Source organism: Rhyacophila brunnea, unplaced genomic scaffold (genome assembly GCF_057557595.1).
Source record: "Rhyacophila brunnea isolate RB1 unplaced genomic scaffold, BYU_Rbru_1.0 scaffold_5, whole genome shotgun sequence".
Taxonomy (NCBI): Eukaryota; Metazoa; Arthropoda; class Insecta; order Trichoptera; family Rhyacophilidae; genus Rhyacophila; species Rhyacophila brunnea.
The window spans coordinates 23,702,332-23,723,025 of NW_028233170.1; the positions used below are offsets into that span (position 1 = coordinate 23,702,332).

The 20,694-nt window shown below is 32.1% G+C and overlaps 1 protein-coding gene across 1 annotated transcript; it reads left to right on the forward strand.

Annotated features, from left to right (window-relative positions):
* Positions 1 to 6,552: 6,552 nt before the first annotated feature.
* LOC147066196 (uncharacterized) lies at positions 6,553 to 18,820 on the forward strand. Its single transcript, XM_085955522.1, has 14 exons — positions 6,553 to 6,755; positions 6,850 to 6,930; positions 10,711 to 10,836; positions 10,949 to 11,050; positions 11,150 to 11,221; positions 12,235 to 12,318; positions 12,397 to 12,537; positions 13,400 to 13,474; positions 14,065 to 14,163; positions 14,501 to 14,678; positions 14,985 to 15,103; positions 15,313 to 15,464; positions 16,151 to 16,288; positions 17,669 to 18,820. Exons 1-14 carry the CDS (start codon positions 6,714 to 6,716, stop codon positions 17,727 to 17,729), a joined length of 1,470 nt encoding a protein of 489 aa, XP_085811648.1. The 5' UTR covers positions 6,553 to 6,713; the 3' UTR covers positions 17,730 to 18,820.
* The last annotated feature ends 1,874 nt before the right edge of the window (positions 18,821 to 20,694 follow it).

The window sequence follows — 20,694 nt, forward strand, 5'->3', positions numbered from 1 at the left end:
AAAAATACCTGTTCTTTTATTAACACTACCATAGGGCATAGACAATATCTCATTGGTTTGAATTTGGAAAAAGAATTTTGTTTATCCTTAAATGTCAATATTTTGTGTATTGAATTTTGACCTCTGTTGATATAAAAAAATGAGTGTAGATGAAGAAGTTGGAGGCAGTTGTAACACATCTGAGGATAAATGTTTATGTGAGACTTTGCTCTCATTTAAATACACACGAAATTTAAACATGTTGTATGAAACCAAAATTAATACAATCGAAACCACATTACCAATCAATACTCAGGTGGACTTCAGACTTATTACTTTTCTGTTAGCATAGCATACAGAATGAGTAAATTTGATTTATCATGACATTGGTTGTAGAGGTACTTTCCGTACATACCGACGTATAAGTGTAAGGCCTGAGTGGACAGCGTGCGCAACTCAAAAGCATAAACGTATTAGCAAAAAAAGACATTGTCTACAGACATTTTCACACAGGGTAATACGTTTGAGATGCGCACGCCCCGCCGAACGCTGTCCACTCAGGTCTCACACTAAGCAGTAACATCCAGGTTGCTGGACGCTTGTCTGTTTCTGAAAACATTCTGGTGAACACAGTTTACCAGATCACCATCTATTACCACATATTTTTGTGGTCATGGTCATTTGAGTCCTAAAATCAAACCAAAACTTGATACAACCTTCCGCAACTCAGATAATATAATATATGTAGGTTGTCAGGTTTTGATTTGTTAGATACTAATTTAATTTTTTTACTGGAAAAAAACTGTATATTTGAAAACCAATTTAACCAATATTTAAAAAATACACCTGTAAAAATAATCAATTATTCATTTGTATAATCATCATTAGCGTGGTTCAATCTGCTGTTGGATTAAGGTCCGTAGAACTTAAATACATATCTCATTGATCCAGTAATCTGTACGTCTACCTTTTTGATGTTTTGTATCTCTTGTGTACCACTGGATTACTAGATTTTCACAGCAATTATTTTTTCTTCGAGCTATGAATGCGTATTAAGATTATTTGTGGTCTTCAGGCAGAAATATTCCTTCTGAAGAAATGGGTGAATGATCTAAGAATGCAGAATGAGTACTTGGAACAGGTTGTGGAGGAATTAGAGGAGGTCGCCATTATACAAATGGATCAAATAAATCTTACCGAGGATAAATTTCATAAGGTAGGCTTTATTATGAGTAACTAGTATTATTAATATCTTCATTTCCGAGCGAGGTACACTTTCAGAGAAATATATCTTTAAATTTAAAATGTAGTGAGAACAGATATGATAAATCATTTAATTGGTGGTGATTTTATGATTCACAAATTTGGTTCAAATTATCTAAAATTTAGTTTTTTCCATGTCAGTTATTGGGTTTACTTTAGAAATCAAAATACAGGAGGACCTTGACTTTCGCACATAATTGGTTCCTGAAAAGGTGTGCGAATGTTGAATGTTCGAAAGTAGAGGGAAGTAAAAAAAAAATTAAATTGTGTGTATTTTGAAATATGTATTTATCAAGTAAATATAAGATGTTTAAGAGACATGTTTAAGTGGGGTTTGCGGATGTTTCCCTTAAAAAGTTATCAAGAGTTAACTGTTTGCCACTCTTCTTTTTCTTATTTTAAATGGTAAATTATTAACTTTACAATATTGCTTAACTGCTGGCACGAAATGTAAAGTGAACCGATCTTTTAATATGAACGCAGTAAACCCAGTTTTTTTTTAATCTTTATTTGATTACTGGAAGCAATTCTTTATCCTTCCCTTTCAATGCCCTGGGATTTTCTGGTTGATAAATTAACATCTATTTATACAATTAGCATCAATTTTAAATCACCAGTCAAGTTTCCACCAAGAAGCAATGTCAATCGGTTTTTAGAAGGTTTATGCCAAGGGGCAACTGATTCTTCCTTAGATAAGAATGTACAACTAGGCATTTTTTTCCAAAATAAACCTGTGTCATCTACATTAAATATTTGGCTAGAAGAATATTCTACATCTTCAATAATTTTGGATAATGAGGAAATAAATTCTCCACGAAAATCAGCCGATTCTCCAGTGAATTCAATATAAACCAATCGTTACTTACTTGAAAAATCGTGTTAGAATCTTCTTTTAATCTAGCCTTCCAATCTTTGTGCAAACTAAGAGCCTTCGCTTGAATAATTGAAATATTCAGAGGGACATCTTTTTGATGTTGGTCGTCGATCCATGATGACAAATATTTTTCCATTTCATCCATAACTATGCCGTGTCTTTTGGAAACAACCTTTAAAGATATATTTCCACAATTTTGAACGTATTCCTTAATTTTATTTTTATTTTTCAAAATTGAACATATCGTAGTAGACCTGTTTGTATCAGACGAACGTCCGATTGAAGAAAAAGATTCACCGCAATCAGAACGTCGTGTGAAGTTTATAAGTCCTTGATTTCTCTTTGTTCGTATCAACACTGCAGTTTTTCTGTTTCTCACTCTTGTTTATAAATCTTTAGGGTGAAATATTTCAAATGAATAAAATTAGCAAAACGCACAACATAACACGCCCGCACGCGCTCCTGCGCAAGACAAAACCTATCCTAGCTAGCTCACAAGCAAAGCGACGAGTGCGAGCAGGATGCAAGTGACGCAAGAAATGCACTTGCTTGTGAGCGAGCGAGAAGGGGATATCTTAACCCCACGGCCAACGCGACGTTTTAAAAAAACGATTTTTGTTGAAATGTGCGAAATAGCGAATTGTGCGAAAGTCGAACGTTCGTAAGTCGAGGTCCGCCTGTACAGTAAAATCTCAAGAGTAATAATATAATGAGAGTGGCTATTGTTCGACAAAATGAAGCCATGTTTCTTGCTTATAAAGCACAGTAGATTTATTATTATTAACTTAACTATGAAACGTTATGTTATACCAACATTTTGCTTCTCAGTGTCTACCAAATTTAAACACAACATAGTCATAGTTAACCATATTTTCTACTATATTAACTAAAAATAATTACCGCTAACTTCATATTTAACACAGAAACAATAAATTTCAGCAATACATGCTTGCAGCATTCAACTAAAAATTTATCGGTGACGTTACCAAAAAAATATTTAATTCAGCCATAGATATTCTATCTTACTCTAACGCATATTGGCACTCATGGTTCGTTTTTGTTCAGGCCTTGAGTATAATTTTGTAGACCTTGATTTGACGGACAAAATTTCCAGTCTGTATTCCGACCGTAAACGATACTCAGCGCATGATTAACGCGTGATCGCACAGCATTGCACTCGGTTATTTATTCTGATGTCACATGGTGGACTTTTTGCAACAGTTATTTTTGTGTTTTTATAATATTCAAACAATGTTTTGTTTTGAAGAAAACTGTGTATTTTTGATTTAATAAATATGTATAATCAAAAACAGATAAGCTAACTGCTTTATCAATTTTTTAACATGTAGATTCGGAAACCTGCTTTATCATAATATTACAACTGTTGGCTTTAATGGACACGCCCTCGCCCCAGTAAGTCAGTTAAATCGAGGTTTTACTGTATTTTTTTTTGCAGTAGGTACCTAACTCAATTGACTATTAACTTTGTATTTTGATAATGTCCAAGTAAAATTAAATAAGGGTTTTAAATAAATATTTTAGAGGAATGGTGGTGGTATCTGGTAGTTTATTGTAAAATAAATTCAGTAATATGTGCAGCAATATTTTTGTAAATATTCCTATATCAAAATATTGAATATTCGAATGTTCATAATTTGAAAACATCTCGAGAATAACTACTAAAAAAAATCTTTTTTGAAAAAATACAACCTGGGACTCAAGTCTATAACCGCTGGATTTGCGCCAATTTTGCTGTATGATTTGTTGAATAAAATAAATAATTAATTAAATATTTGATTATAGTTTGAGAAGAATTGCGCCTGTACTAGGCTATTGGATGAAAATGAAGATTTAAAGACTAGACTAAGCTTAGAAATAGCCAATCGTACCCATGCTATCTTTCCAACGTATGTTCATTCATGTATTACTCAATAATCTTAAATGCATGGAATATTTAAATTTTATATTAATATGAAATACATCAAAGTCTGATGCGCAAAGCACTGGATTTTCATACTGCATGTTCCGGGCTTAATTCCCGATAAGGCCACAATACATATTGTGATTTTATCAAGGCAGGGTGTAATAAAAATGAAAGGAAGTACTAATTATATTTACATCACTATTTCAATCCTAAGAGGATCATAATATGAGCATCCACTGAGTGGAGATTGTATTAACAGATTTTTGTTTTTACAAGGAACGGATGTCAGCCACTTTCTCAACCTTTTATATCTATACTCTGGTTCAAAACACACATTGAACAAACAACATGTGAATAATATTTATGTGTCTATAAATAATTATTTTTTTATCCAGGGTTGAAAGCAAGAATGAAATAATTGTAAAAAAAGAAGATGAAATGTCTCAGGTAATCTATACCTACCTATATATATATATTTTTTTTAAATGGGTAGGTAGTTTTATCAATCTTATTGAATTGGTGTGATGAGAGGTATAAAACTCACAAGACATGGTATTTGATGTTTGTTATGGTAGGTATAGACTCGCATATCACCAGGGTCAGATTTCGCCCAAAACTTAATTACATAATAATATGTTCTTTCAAAACAAAGTAATGATATGAAATAGAGCGACTGCTATTATTGTTGAATATTAAACAGCTGAGAGGGGGATAAAAATGTAATAAACACAACAAGACATTAGGAATTATTGCAGATTATCTTATCTACCGATTTAAATCTTTCGTGAAATCATATTTATTCACATGTACTCACGATTTGCAATGAATATGTTGAGTAAAAATTTACAGTTAGGACTCATCGGCCTACTGAAATTTCTCCTGGTGTACTGCTATTCCAATCCGCCATTGCATATCATCATCATATCTATAATTCCTTAAGCTGGTGCTACAGACAATTCAGGCCCATGGCCAACTGCACAACCGTCCTCCAGGTATCTATTGTGAGTCCTCTCTCCAGCCGATCACAATCAACCTCTTCCCCTCTGATGTTGTTCGCCCATCTACTTTAGGGCCTAGTGGGGTTCCTTCTTAAGTCTTATGGAGAACTCTAGATCTATTGTACCTAACTACATGAGTGACCCACCTGAGTCTTCACGAACAGATGGTATTAATTATATTGGGCTTCAATTTCATGAAAAGCTCAGTTTTTGTAGGGATGCACCACTTTTTTTTTTTAACTAGTTCGTTGGAGGATTTATTTTCGAATACTATGATAACCTTCTGTTATTCCTCTGTTAGGCTCCAAGTTTCACACCCATTTACAGAATATGTCTCATGACTATATATCTTAAAAATCATCCTACAGTGACTATAATTTTTTTACTGTGATAATACGATTTTTAAATTAATTCTTTAAATTCATAGGACATTTTGAACTTAAGACGAAAGTACAAAACCGAACTTAACAAGAAACAGTTGGAATTAGTACATATGCATAAGAAATATTCAGCATTAGAAGAACGACTTAAAAATTCTGAGCAACAAAATGAGTTTAAAGATTTCATTATCAAACATACGGAAAGACCACTAAAATCTGCATCTCCATTACGGTAAATTTTTATTTGGTTCCTTATACAATTGCAGAAAATCCTTAGAATTCTGGATATTTTTTTCATGAAAGTTTGTTTTTCATGTAAGTAAATTGATTGACAACTTGCAACAGCCTAAGAAACACAAAACAAACACATTTTAATGAAGAATTTTACATTCTTATATCTGCGCATCTATTCTATACATAATACTGCTATCGGCGGCTATTGAGAGTAGTTATCGTATTTATGTATTGAGTATTATAATTGTTACAATAAGTACTATGTTTAAACAGCACCTCTCTTGGGTGTGTTAACTTTTAGAGCGAAATAGAGAGTTTTCACGGCTAATTTATTGTAACAATTATAATACCTCAATACATAAATGTGATAAACGTACCCTCGATAGCCACCGATAGCAGCATTGTGTATAGAATAGATGCGCTGGTGTATTAGTCCAATGTAAAATAAAAAATAATTTTACTCAAAATTATTAATATGCAAAATTATGTCATTTCAATTGCAGAAAATCTCAAAAACAGTTACAAAACAATCTTACAAATGGAACAAGTTACTCCAACAGTTTAATATGATCAAGTACACCCCAATATTAAAGAAATAATATTAAACAAGAGACTAAGATCTTCCAGAAAAAGATAAATGACAAATAAAATAACATAAACTGTAATAATATTTTAAGGATTATGTATATTTACCAAATTAAAATGATTAAAATAAACAAAATTATTTACATTCTCACCATTGATACAATACCAATTCAAATAGTAACGTATTTGACATAACATGTTTATTTATAAAATATCTTCATGCACACTCCCTCCTGATTTACTTCACACGGAATATTTCTAAAAATACTTCAGTCTCCCTTTACTGAACAATGTTTACTCACTAACAGAATATGCAGTGTCCCGGTGAGTCATTGACCCGAGTGGATGGTTTACAGTTTTATTGTTAATTTTGCCATTATAAGGTGTTAATATTAAATAAAATACTTACTTCTATTCAGCAAATAGGTACTGTAAAAGTCAACTATTGACTGGCAGAACATTTCACAACAGAGAAAATGAAAACACTTCATGAGGTTAACGAACCATCAACAAAATTGGTAAATATAAATTTATCAACTTGAATATTAATTAACCTATCAATTAAAATTTGACACTATTAATAATAATTTGTGTTTTTCTAACACATTAAAGGAGAATGATGACAATGTTGATGTTATTGTTTCAACTTCAATCGATAACGTCCAATTCAGACTGATTTCAGCGAGGAAAATGGTAATGTATATAATAATTAATGAAAAATGCCTTTTCTGCAGGTGTAATTAGATGCCTTCTGAAATTATATACTTCATTTGGTTCATTTGACCCCAAATTTTATTTATATTTTGCATAATTGGTTAGTTTTATTGTATTAAATAAAATAAAACACTATATAATAATATATTGATTCATTCAATAATACTATTTTTTATGTCATAAGCAAAGCAATGTAGGTTACCTGGCATTATTCAAAGCTAAAGAACGTGCCGTATTTTATACCAATGTCGCATTTGTTTTAACAAAGATGCAAACTCTTTCGCATGCAAATTTAAGGGAGACAGTGAGAGAGACCTTATTGATAGCTGTGTGTACTGCTCTGTGTTACAGACAGGCAAATAAACAAATAAATCAAGACAAATCGTCACTAATTTTCTCAATCTTCAATTTTTGTCAGTTTTGAGTTGTTTGATGTAATGAATTCAGAATTTGAATACGCACATATTCCACTAACACGTATCTCAAAACATACTTTATAATATAATAGATTTAAGCAATGCAAAAAAATCGTATCACAATTAAAAACTTTTATAAATATTATAAACTCGTACCTATCTTGAGTTACGTGTTTGTAAGTACACAGAATACTGAAGTTCGACAGATGATTATACTGGAGTTCTTTCTCGTAAGTCAAGATACGTGTTTACTGCAGTAATATTGTGGAATGATTCACAGTAAAGTTGAAACTTCTCGTGTCGTCGACAATATTTCTGATCGGTTGAAAGTGTAGTGCGATAGATTGAAGAAACATAATATTTTTTTCATAAAAATAATATATGACTAACTATACTAAATGGATATTTCACAGAAGAAAAATTTATTTCTGAATTTAAAACTGAGAGAATAAAGTTGTTATTTGTCTCTCCAGAAAAGTTGTGTTTTTTGAGATACATGTTTGTAGAAAATTACCGACAAAATATACAATGTAATTACGAGGGTGGGTCAATAAGTCCTTAGAAAAGCCGATAGGTGGCGCGACTAGTACTGTAAGCGGTTTGTTTTCATGCAGCGGCACTACCGATTCAGTATGCTGCGAAGTTTCAATCAGATTGGTCGGGTTGTTGTGTGTTTCTCGTACATTTAAAAAAAAAATTTGCTTGTGGAAAATGGAAAATGGAGAAAATTGAGTTTAGACTTGTTATTAAACATTTAATATAAAAGGGTTAACAGCAAAGGAAATAAAAAATGAGTTGGATTTAGTTCACGGCATATCTGCTCCTTCACTTGCAACTATTTATAACTGGTTAAATGAATTTAAACGTGGTCGTACATCAACAAAGGATGAACCACGCTCAGGACGTCCTGTAGAGGTGACTACACCAGAAATGATCAATAAAATCCACGATATGGTGTTAAGTGACCGAAGATTAAAGTTGAGTGAGATAATTGAGGTTACAGGGATCTCAAAAGGTAGCGTCATTTCTATTTTACATGACAAATTGGGCATGAAAAATATTTCTGCAAGATGGGTGCCGCGTTTGCTCACAGTCGACAATAAACGCAATAGGGTGGTGGCCTCTAAAGCCCTGTTGTCGCTCATGCAACGCAATCCGGATGATTTTTTTCGTCGCTTTGTGACTGTAGATGAAACATGGATACACCACTATACTCCCGAGACGAAAGAACAGTCAAAGCAGTGGATTGCGAAGGCAAACCATGTCCAAAGAAGGCGAAAACCGTAAAATCAGCTGGTAAGGTTATGGCTACTGTATTTTGGGATGCACGTGAAATTATTTTCGTTGACTATTTGGAAAAAGGAAAAACAATAACAGGGGATTATTATGCATCTTTATTGGACCAGCTAAAAAACAAAATTGAAGAAAAACGGCCTCATTTAAACAGGAAAAAAATCCTCTTTCATCAGGACAATGCCCGTGTTCACACATGTTACAATCAATGGCTAAAATTGAAGAATTGAAGTTCGAATTGGTCGACCACCCACCGTATTCGCCAGATTTAGCCCCCAGTGACTTTTTCCTTTTCCCAAACTTAAAAAAATGGCTAAGTGGACAACGTTTTTTTTTCAAATGAAGAAGTCATCGATCGGACAAATGCTTATTTTGAGGACCTTTCGAAAACTTATTTTTCTGACGGTTTAAAAAAAATTGAGAAACGTCTAACCAAGTGTATTGAGCTCCAAGGAGATTATGTTGAGAAATAAAAAAAAAATACAAAAATAAAAACTGTTTTAATGCTTTTTTCTAAGGAATTATTGACCCACCCTCGTATCACCACATAATTTAATAATAAACCGTTGCTGTAGGATTGGTTTATCGAATAGACCAAATGTCAAAATGTTCAGGAGACGAAAAACAAATTGCATTATCCTATATTTAAATCCATGGAGGTCTTTAAATTGTTTTTACAGCATATGAATGCTGTATTCATTACAAAGTAATTTAAAGAAAAGGATGGTTCTGGTCCATTTAGAAATATAGATACAATAAATCATTCTTCATTAAATGGTCGATTTCGACAAACCAATCCTATAGCGACGAAACAGGACCGGTTTTGTCTGCTTTAATGGGACATTGTTAATTGATACAAACAAGCGCACACACAGGGGGTTTTTGGGTCAGACATGAAAAAAAAAAAAAATATTTAAGTAAAAATAATATTAGTTCTTACTGTTGAACAGCTCAATGGATTCCTCTCGGTATTTGACAAAACGAAAGGTCTGCGGCAACCGGAAGACCCGTGGCACTTAAAAATGTGTGCGACTATTTGAGGCATCCAATGTTTGCTTTAATATTCTGATGCGGCATGTCTAAAAGACAGGATGGTGCGGATGATACAAACGGATACTAATAATCCAAACAATTATGACCGTTAAGCCATGCACATTCGATTACCACTTATGGATGCGATAATTCATAGGCAAACAAACACCCTTAGTTATGCCGGTGTTTATCGCTAGAGTCAAGGTGCAGAGTGTCTGGGTATGGGGAATGTGCCCCGAAAAGTGCAGAAGTCCATAGGTGGAAGTCAGTGGCATCTGCTAGAATTTTCCATTTCCCTATGCCCTTCTTAAAAATTAATAATAAATTATTATCGATATTTGTTTCGAAATGGACTCCCCAAACCATTTTTCTGTGTGCGCCTGTATTCAAAATATTACAGGTATTTTTTTTTTTTTGACCTTGTCCGATCCTAATAGGATCATATGGGCCTCCACAGAGTAGAGGTTTGCATTAACAGATTTTGTTTTTTACGAGAAATGGATGTCAGCCACTTGCTCAACCTATTAGGTCCATACCCTGACTCACACACAAACTGAAAAACAATATGTGTACTTGCCAGACCCAGGATTCGAACCTGAGACCCACAGCGTGATAGTCCAACGCTTATGCTGCGCGGCCACCGTGGGTGTACCCACGGATATACCACCTATACTAACCCCTATACACCCACTAACCTATATACCCACGGGGATATAGCACCTATACTAACAAATTACAAAGACAAAATTATTTCTTGAAGATATGGACAATAATTAAAAACAATTCTAAGAAACCCTCTGTTCAAAAATAAATCATTTAAATTTACATAAGATTTTAGAAAACATTAGGTACTGTACCAATTGTCATAGTTAAAAAGTTAGCATAGTAAAAAAATAGTTTTATTGCCTTGAAGAGTTCGTCAAAAAAGTCCTTTGTAATACAAACAAAAATTAATCTTATTGCAGTACCTACTTGCACTATCATGTGTTTCATTATTTTTTTTATAATCAATAATCAGCTCGAGAATAAAGAAGAAATTCTACGCATACAGGAAGAGAGTTTGAAGCTTAGCAAAGCAAGGGTGGAAGAATTATCGCGATCTGTCAATGTGTTGCAGATTGACAGGGATACAAAAGCAATTGAGGTGAGGATTGTAGTACTACCTATTTATTCTCAGTTGAAAGTCGGATTTCATTATAATAATACTATTTACTAAATAAAATTCACTAAAACTTCAGTTTCGATAAAATTTTTAGGTACGTAATTTACAACATGCTGTGGAACTCCATTTAAACACAATAAATGAGCTCCAAAGGGAGAGACATGAGCTTCAATTGAGTGATGCACATGACATGCAGGTGAAGTTTACTTCATCTTATAATATATTAATGGATTTTTATTATCATTACTTATTCTATATTTTGAAATCATTAAAGCTATTTAAATGTGCATGCTAGTTTCAGGGAAGTTTAGATGATGAATTTGTTTATCAGCAATTGGAATCACAGAGAGACGCATACAGGGATGAGGTGAGCTATTCTGTAAATATGTAGGTATTAAATATTATAAAGTACCATCAGCAGTGGCATCCGCTCAAATACCATGCACGTGCATTGTACTTCTTCAATTTTTAATTACAATTCACAAGTTACCACTCACTTTTGTCAATTATTCGCACCAGATAAATTTGTACCGACAGTGTGTATTCTGAGCCTCACAGTAAATAAAAAAAATTAACAATACAGAAATTTGTAAAGAGGTAGGTAAGACTTTAGATTTAATATTGGACCAAAATGAAAGATGGGTTTGAATATTTTGTTAATCTGCTGCCGTAAAACTTTTTTATTATCAACATTTTGAAGAATAAAGTTTATATTCCTAAGAATGGTTGGAAAATTATACTAAAATCATTTTTTTGTATAAATTTGATCCTATACAGAAACTATCAGTATTTCACAACAAGGACGATTTAAAAGCGTATCGTGCTATAAATATTTTACAACTGTTTTATAATTTCATTATTATTTGTTTGATTCCGATGACATTCGTGAAAAGTGTTTTTGTACTATGAATCAGTAGACTTGATTCTTTCTCTGTATTTACTGTATTGAAAAAACAAACCTCCTACAGACAGTTCTAGGCTTTAATGAGAAAGTTATAGAGGTGTTCGCCAAACAGAAACAATGCTGAATATATTTTCTTCCATAAGGTAAGAAAGGTGCACCTCCAATGAATGCAATTTTAGGAACCATTGATCGCAATTCTGATTGAATATCCTTTCTTTTCGCGAAGAGATTTTTTAGAGACTGTGGAGTGGCATGTAATAATTTTATATAATGGGTTTTAGAACATACTTAATGAGAAAAATGAAGATAGCCTCATATTATCATTTAAAAGTGCAGGGATACCAAGAGATATGTATAACTAACATATTATTAAATACCAGTTTATTTTATGTAGTATAAGATTTAAATAATGTATGTACGTAACTTATTTTTTCAGAATTTTACTTGTCAATCGTATCTTTTCACTTTTGTTACAGATTAATAAGTTTGAGGATACCATTAAATCATTAAAGTTTGACTTGGACGTAATGGAATCTTTGTATAGAAGTTGTAATGAAGAGGTGAATAAAATGAAATAGTTTATCATCTATCAAAATATAATCATTTGTCTAACAAATATTTTTAATTACTTATTGCAGATGATCAAACAAGAAAAAACTATTCATCTTTTGAGAGATGCGTATTTCATTCACTATTTTAAGGAATTTAATTTGCAATTGGAAAATAAAATTCTTCAATCAAAGTTGGAACAGAGAAATAAATCATTAGAAAACTGCAGGGTAAGTATTTATTTACAGATTATCAGAAAATGTACCCAGTTATGGAACCAATATTATGTTTAAGATAAGATTTATTTTGAGAACACAGTGGAAATCTAAAACAATAATTTAGAATATAATATAAACATTCTGAAACCAAATCTGAGCTAATTAACCATGCTTATAACAATAATTTTGATGGTCAGAAAATAAATGAGTATGTATTTTTGGGATTAACCATTAGTGCAAAAGGCGGATGAGAAGCAGAAATAAGAAGGAGAAAACAGATTGCGAAAAATGTGATGACACATCTTACTACTATAATAATATGGAAGGATGGAGGAATTTCAATTGCCACAAAAATTATACCTACTTGTGCAAACATTAGTGTTCTACATATTTCTGTATGGTGTTGAGTCATGGACTATGAGGGCAAGGTAACGGAAGGCAATTGATGCCTTTGATATCTAGGGAAGGTCAAGCAGAGGTACAGCCTCAGCAGCCTTCACTCTACCTTGAGAGACGTAGAGGATAGTGAGGGGTGGAGAGTCCTGGTTTTAGATGGCTACATTTTAGGGTGGTCACGTTTCTCAGCCATGAGGGAAGAACCAAGAAGAGATAATAAGTTCATGTAGGTTCTCGGATTGAGGTATAGGCTACAGCTGGATTGTTTCAATCATGTTTTATTTTTTCTTGCTACAAAGAAACTCTTTATTTGAGAACATAAATAGCATATTGGAAATCCGAAACACATGTTTAATATATGAATTTTATTTCAGTACATATTATATTAACATTTACATATTTTTTTATTTTTAATGAACTTTATCTTTTCTTCATATATTTGGTTGTATTGTAATAATAAAAACATTTTCTTTTATAGACTATTGTTCAAGAACTGAATGAGCTGAAGCAAGATATTAATTCATTATGCATCGATAAGCGACCTGGAACAATGGTAATTAATTTAATGAAACTTCAGGCACTTTTGTTGTTGTCTTTATTAATATAACATAATAAATAGGTATCATTTACGAATATCTATACTTAGTGGAAAATTCGGCACGTTTTTACAACATTTTTCTTAGCTTGTATTCTTATTTGTCCGGTACAAATCTTGCAATCGATTTTTAACTAACTTCCCGATTAGCTAGACATTTGAAACTTTTAAAATATATCAGAACACGATGCCAAACCATTTTTTTAATACGTTTAGCCATCTTTAAGTAGAATTGATCTCATTTTCAGTTAATTCTGTTTTGTATGAAAGGTTATTTCGACACCATTATTGGTTGCTAGGGGTCTGGGGTCCTAGCAACAAAATTATTAATATATACATGTGTTACTATGGAAATCAATATGACATTTCAGTATTATTTCTATCAAGTACAAATTTTTTTGATTGTTTAAGCTAGTCAAGTCAAGTTTATATGATTCAACAGAAAATTTAAAAACGTTGTATATAAAAAGTTCTTTTATCTTGTAATTATTATATTTTATTATTGCTTTATCTTTGCTGTTCATGAATACCCAATGTTTCGATTTCAGCAATCAAGACATGCTGCTGACAAGATGCATTTAATTGATGACATTAAAAATGAATTTGATGGAATGTCTAATCAATTATACACTCTACAAAATGTTCTGGTAATGATCACTATATTATCTAGATTTACTTTGATTATTAATTTGTCAATGATTATTAAAAACACAAAAACCGATAGCCAACATTAACGCAAATTCGTCGTAATGAAGTAGGATGCCCGTAGTTTAATTGGTTAAGCATATTGGCACGCATCTAGTCGTTACAGATTCAAGTACCGTCGGGCGTCGTATTTTTCAAAAAAGATTTTTTCTAGTACTCATGTATAAATCTGAAGTATTTTCAAGTTATGTACCTATATTCATAATATAGAATGTTAAGGAAAAGAAATGGTATATAGGTAACATTGTTAGTAATTCAATATCAATGTGCTAATTTTAGATTTCCCAGGTGGGTGTAGAGAAAATTGACAATAAAAATGAAAAGGACACAAAAGAATCTGAAAGCATGAAAAAGAAAATTGTACAACTGAAGAACAAATTGAGATATTCCAAAAAAAGGTTAATATCAGATAAGAAATCCATCGATGTGTTAACTCGAAAGCTGAGGAACGCAAAAGGTAATAAATATTATGGATAGAAGTCGAAATGTGGTATTCATAATTTTAAGGTAATGCTGTGAAGCAAACCAGATGGTTAATTTTATATTTTGGGGTTTGAAAATTGACAACTGTTTCGGACTGTAAACATATCATCAGAATAATTTAAAGAGATTAGTTTCACACCTCTATAATACGTAATTTCAAGAATGTATTGATGTTGTTAGGTTTTATATTAAATTATTCATTTATATTCTTCTTTACACCATGTGATATGTTAAATTGTGTTAAATTAATATGTGTAATACATATTCTGATTACCTACAGGAATTATGAAACAAAAAAACATACAGATACTTCACCTAAAGAATAAATGTACCCAAAAAGATAAAACATTTGCTGCCATGACAGAACAGATTTCTAATTGGAATACAATCTGCGAAAAGGTTAATATTTAAATTAAATTTATATATTATTTTTAACACTAGAGTTTACTAAATATATTATTTACGTTTTTTATAAATTGTTGCCTACTGATTTACATTGGCTGAGCAGTTGCGGTGATATTAATATGAATTGAATTAAATTTATTGAAAGGTTTATTTTAACTTCTATTTTATTGTATATAAAATTTTATATATCAATGATTTTGTAGAACAAAAGTTTTGCTGAAGAAAACTGCAGTTTAAAAAATGATGTACAAATATTGAAAATGCAGTTACATGAATATGAAGAAGCGAACCTAAATATATCAATTCAGTTAATGGCACTTCAAAAAAAATATTACAGCTTGGAAAATAAATACAAGTAAGTTATATCTTATGGTTTCTTCTATGTATAGTGTTGTTTACTCGGTGAGGTGCGGGTTTCATGCCTGGTGAATGGGAACACTCAATATTCACTCACCATTGATATTTTCCCAAAAATATGGTCTGTTCCTATTCACCAGCAAAACGGGGTCAATAGGAACGGGGAGTGAAAAACCGCAAATTTTATTAAAACACATGATTAAAATAAAGAAATATTTATTTAGAAAACACAAACTGTATTATTTCTTTAATCAGTGGATTAGCTGGAACAAAATTATGTACCTATTTAACTGTGTTGAGTTCATTATTGGACATAGCCACGTTCCACAAAGCTTTTCGGACCTGCAAAACACGTCTTTCACGTCTGATGAATAACAAACGGTCTAGTTTCCTGTTCTATCGGAGTTTCCAAAAGGCATAAAAATAAATTATCTGTCAAATAACATACATATTGGAATGCAAACGATAGCATTTTGGCAATTGCACTACTCTGAATCTTTTTACCCGGAACTGTTCCCATTCACCCCGTTTTACGGTACCTGAAATCATTATAACAAAATAACCCAAAGGTGCGTTATCCCCAATTGGTCCAAATAATCAAGATTTTGCTGTATGCGATTCATTTTGAGGCATGATTTCTAACATAACCTATTTTAGAATTACATACCTATTTTTTTCTTGTAGGTCAAAAAATGATTCAATAGTGTGGCTTGAGTTGGAATTGGACGAAGCATCGGCAGCAGGTTCTCAATTATGTGCGGAATCTGAACAAGTCTTCACCGAAATCAGAAAGTGGCTATGCATCATTAAGGAAGAGAGGCGGTAACTATATTATTATGATTTGCTATATCATCATGAGACTAACTCAAAGACTTTTCCAAGCTGATTCAATTTCTCTCATATATTGTTACAATCTATACTGGAATCATTCTACAGTGGCATGGGAGAGGGAAACCAATTGTTTCCAACGACGCCTGTTTAAATGCTAACGAACAATTTCAACACAACTGCAAATAGCTTTTGCCGTAGCCGCGGTGCCACCGTAGAATGATTCCAGTTTGTATACTTCCACAGAACGTAATTGTCTCATCGATTAGCTATCTCTAGGTCTACCTTTTAGACATCTTCTACTTCTTTTGAGTATCACTTAATGACATCAGCAATCATCTCTTCTTTGAGTTATTTGTCTTGCCTATTCAAAATTTTTGGCAAACCGATGATACTGCATACTCATTTTTATACAGGTAACCCTCGTTCATCGCGGGGGATACATTCTGGAGATGGTCGCGATAAGCGAAATTTCGTGATCTACGGGGGATTCTCTTGTTTGGCCTGTATACGTTTACATATTGTCCAAAATTTGCGATTACTGTCAAGTAATGCATTACAGCTACGTTTTACAGCACTCATTCGCTTGTAATCTTCGTCGTTCTCTTCTAACAACTCCATGCATTGATTGCGAAGAGAAAGGGCCTTTCCAATGGTTTTAACACTTAACTTTCGCACGGGAACAGGTTCAGATACATCATTTTCTATGGACGTATGGCAGTCCATTTCCTGTAGCTCTTCATTAGTTAAGGGTTCGCCGTGTGATTTTGACAAAGTATGAATATCATCTACATCAACACCTTCGATGCCTCTGGATATGGCTATAAGACCAATCTCTTCGATGACATTTTGAATATCATTTTCATAATTGCAGTGCACTTCAACAATTTCACTGAACAACCTTTTTCAAATACCCTTCATACACGACTGGGTGACTTCATTGCATGCTTCGTTGTGTTGGTATTAATTTCCAATAGAGTCCCGTCTCATGGACATTAGAAATTAAATTTGGTGAATAATTTACCCATTCCACAATTTCCAGTTTTAAAAAAAAGATCGCGATGTAACGAATCTGCACTCGCCGGGGTCGCGATGAACCTGTACTTGTTTGTGTGTTATGCCAAATTTACATCATCATGCTGTGCTGCTTGAAGTTTCTGGACCTCTCTTTTACTTAGGGTTCGAGTTTTGCATGGATATGTGATTACAGGGAGTATCTAATTGTTTAGACACCAGCATATCGTCAATAATTGTATGACATTTTTTTTATTTAAATAGAGCTTTAGGAGTCGAATGTAAACATATATTTTAATTAATAAGTAACGAGACATATATTATGTACATATTATAATAATTATGTTTTTAATAATCCAGGTTTCTATTGGCCAAGTTGATGGAGTTTGAAGAACAGCATCAGTTATTAATGAGAATATAGACAAACGGTGACAGAAAGATGTACTTTGAGGAATAACGAGCATTTTTAGTTGCTAAGGTTAATTAAATAATTTACATTTCAATATTTAAAAGATACAATGGACTATCACATAATTCAAGTAATGGTAGATTGACAAGAATTTTCTGATGGATATGGTACAATACTTTGAAGACTTCTTCAGGTTTCCACGATGAATCGTTCATGTTTTCTGATGTTTTCTAGAAATATTTTTATAGTGAATATAAAATAGTGATATTAAAGATTGTAAAGCAGATAAACAAAGGTTTAGCATTCTTTGGGTTGAGAAAACTGTATTAGTGCATTCTGGGAAACTGGTTTAAGTACATTAACTAGGGCTAATTCATATTTGGACCTCCCAGGGCGATGCAAAAGTTGTATGCGCAATCTATAATATCTATATTACATGCTTCGAATAATACTACTAGATGGATTATTATTACCATTACACATAATTGTACAAACGAATCCTCAAGTGTATCATAAAAGTCCTGAATATTCTGCAAAGATCGGTCCACAAAGAAATTGTATGTCATAATGAATATGCCAATTATTGTAGATATTTTCGATTCTGTCATGTTTAAAGTTCGGCAGTGATTTTGTAATTCTTTGCAAACTATGTGCTGCATACTTTCACTGTACGTGCCGCAGTTTTCTGAAACTTATGTAAATTTGCATTACAAAATATTTAATTGTATTGTGTTTTTAGCGGTGTAAATAGGTATAAAATGTTACTTAAAAATACAGCCATGTGTAAGATTGGTGAATTTAAAAATGGTTCCATGAATAAACAGAACATGAAGAAACAGAACGGTGACAAAACAGAACACCGATGAACATTTCAGGAAAAAATATAACATTTAATATTGAAATTGTCGTATCTCTATTTATGTTGTATATATTTTTAATAACAGAGGTTTTCAATACGCCATAAAAAATCAAATTATGTAATTTCTGAATTCCTAATTACTGGAAAGCCTCAATTAAACGGGACTCAACTCGGTGTTGCCGGCGAGCTAGGTATATCACGTCTTAATCAATCTAATATGTTCAAAATGCTTGTGACTAGGTACAAAAAAAAAATGAATTTAATAATTCTGTGGAGTTATGCATGATTATCAAAATAAAGCACATAAATTGAGGTTTTTACGCCGAATGGCCAACATGCAGTGATTATATTATATATATTTCTTTTATAAACTTAAGTTTTATAAGTATTTAATTAATAAAAAATAGATACCACAAAGATGAATGTTTTATTTTTCCACTGCCTGTTTTGTTTTGTCACTGTTCTGGTTTGTCCGGTTACCATTAAAAATATAGACATTCTAATTCTACATTCTAAAAATAAAATAATCTTATATAGATACATTTATTGTCCTTTGATTTAGTGTCACAATTTGAATAGAAATATTATCCTGGACCCTATAGGTCTGATCTCAAATACGTCTCCAGCAGATACAAGTATAACATAATAACAATATTATGTAATGCTATTTTTTTTATTTTCATATTTAGTATATATATTTTATTTTTTACAAATGTAAGTGTGGCCTTTTAAAAAACCCATATATATTATTATTATCTATACTTGTGATTCCCAAACTGGACCCATGGAACCTTGGGGTTCTGCGAGAATTCACATAAACTTTTTGGTACCAACCTAATACAGTAAAATATAAATATTTAAAGGACCTCTTTTTAAACAATTAAGTATTTTGAAAATTTTTTTTGATATTGAGTTAAACATATCATTGAATTGTCTAGTGAGAGTTATAATACTTATAAGATGAAATTTTGTAGCAACAATAAATAAAGTGATCGTAATTAAGGAATTGCTTTATCAGTAACGAGTGTCGCCACCTACTATGCATTTGATTCTGTGAAAGCGTCTAAAATATGTACACCAACCAGCAAAGTACTTATTAGATATTTGGTTATTTAGGGGCAATACATTGTAAGGGGATGGAAAATTAAGGAAGTAATCCGAACAATACAACTTTTCGTAGTGATTCCACGGAGATGATAAAATTTTCGCCTACCGCACTGCATTCTTTAAATATTTGAGTATATTATGTAAGTGTATCAGAATATTAAAGAATTTATATGCATGTATTCGTTATATGCAGAAGGTAGGTACCTAATGACATTACATGCATAAAATTTTAGGCTTAGGTACCAAACAGAATTCTGATAGTAAGGGGCGAAAATGTGAGTCTGCTTAAGGGTGGCACTTTGGTTAGGTTTTCCACTGCTTACAGATGTATATTATGTATCTTTTGTTATTCACCCTCTGGATCTTAATGTGTCATCCGGGTAGGGTTCCCCAAGAACTTATAAAATGCTTCAAGAGACAACCAACCAAAAGACATTAAAAATCGCTAATCTATAATCTGCGAATTTCCATGTTTCCAATTATATATTTTGATAAGAAAATGTTCAAAAAGGTTACCTTTAAAGTTAACGTAGAACTTGTTTGATTTTTGAGTAATAACATCTAAATAAATTTGTTTTCTAATATATTCTAATGATTTGGATTTCGATATTTCTGAATTGTAAGCCTAAAATTGGTAGAAATTATTTGTCAAGTCAATTAGTTAGACAGGTATTTTAATTTGTATTATATTTTAATTATGATACAGTTAAATTACATACCATTTTAGTATTTTTGCTCATTCTGAAAATAAACACTTCACAAATCCCTTATGAAGGAGTGTTCTAATTATTTGTATTTAAAATAAATGAATATCAATAACAAACACTGATAACATTATCAAGCCATATGGAAAAACAAAATCCAGAACGACAGAAAGTTAATGTATAGCTATTAATTTGTTTGCGGTCAATTGTTTCATTGGCAACTGACAAAAATAATTATTTAATTTTGAATTTCGCTTTTGTATGTGAAAGAATGTCTGTGGTCTGTTTTGAATAAACATGGAAAAAA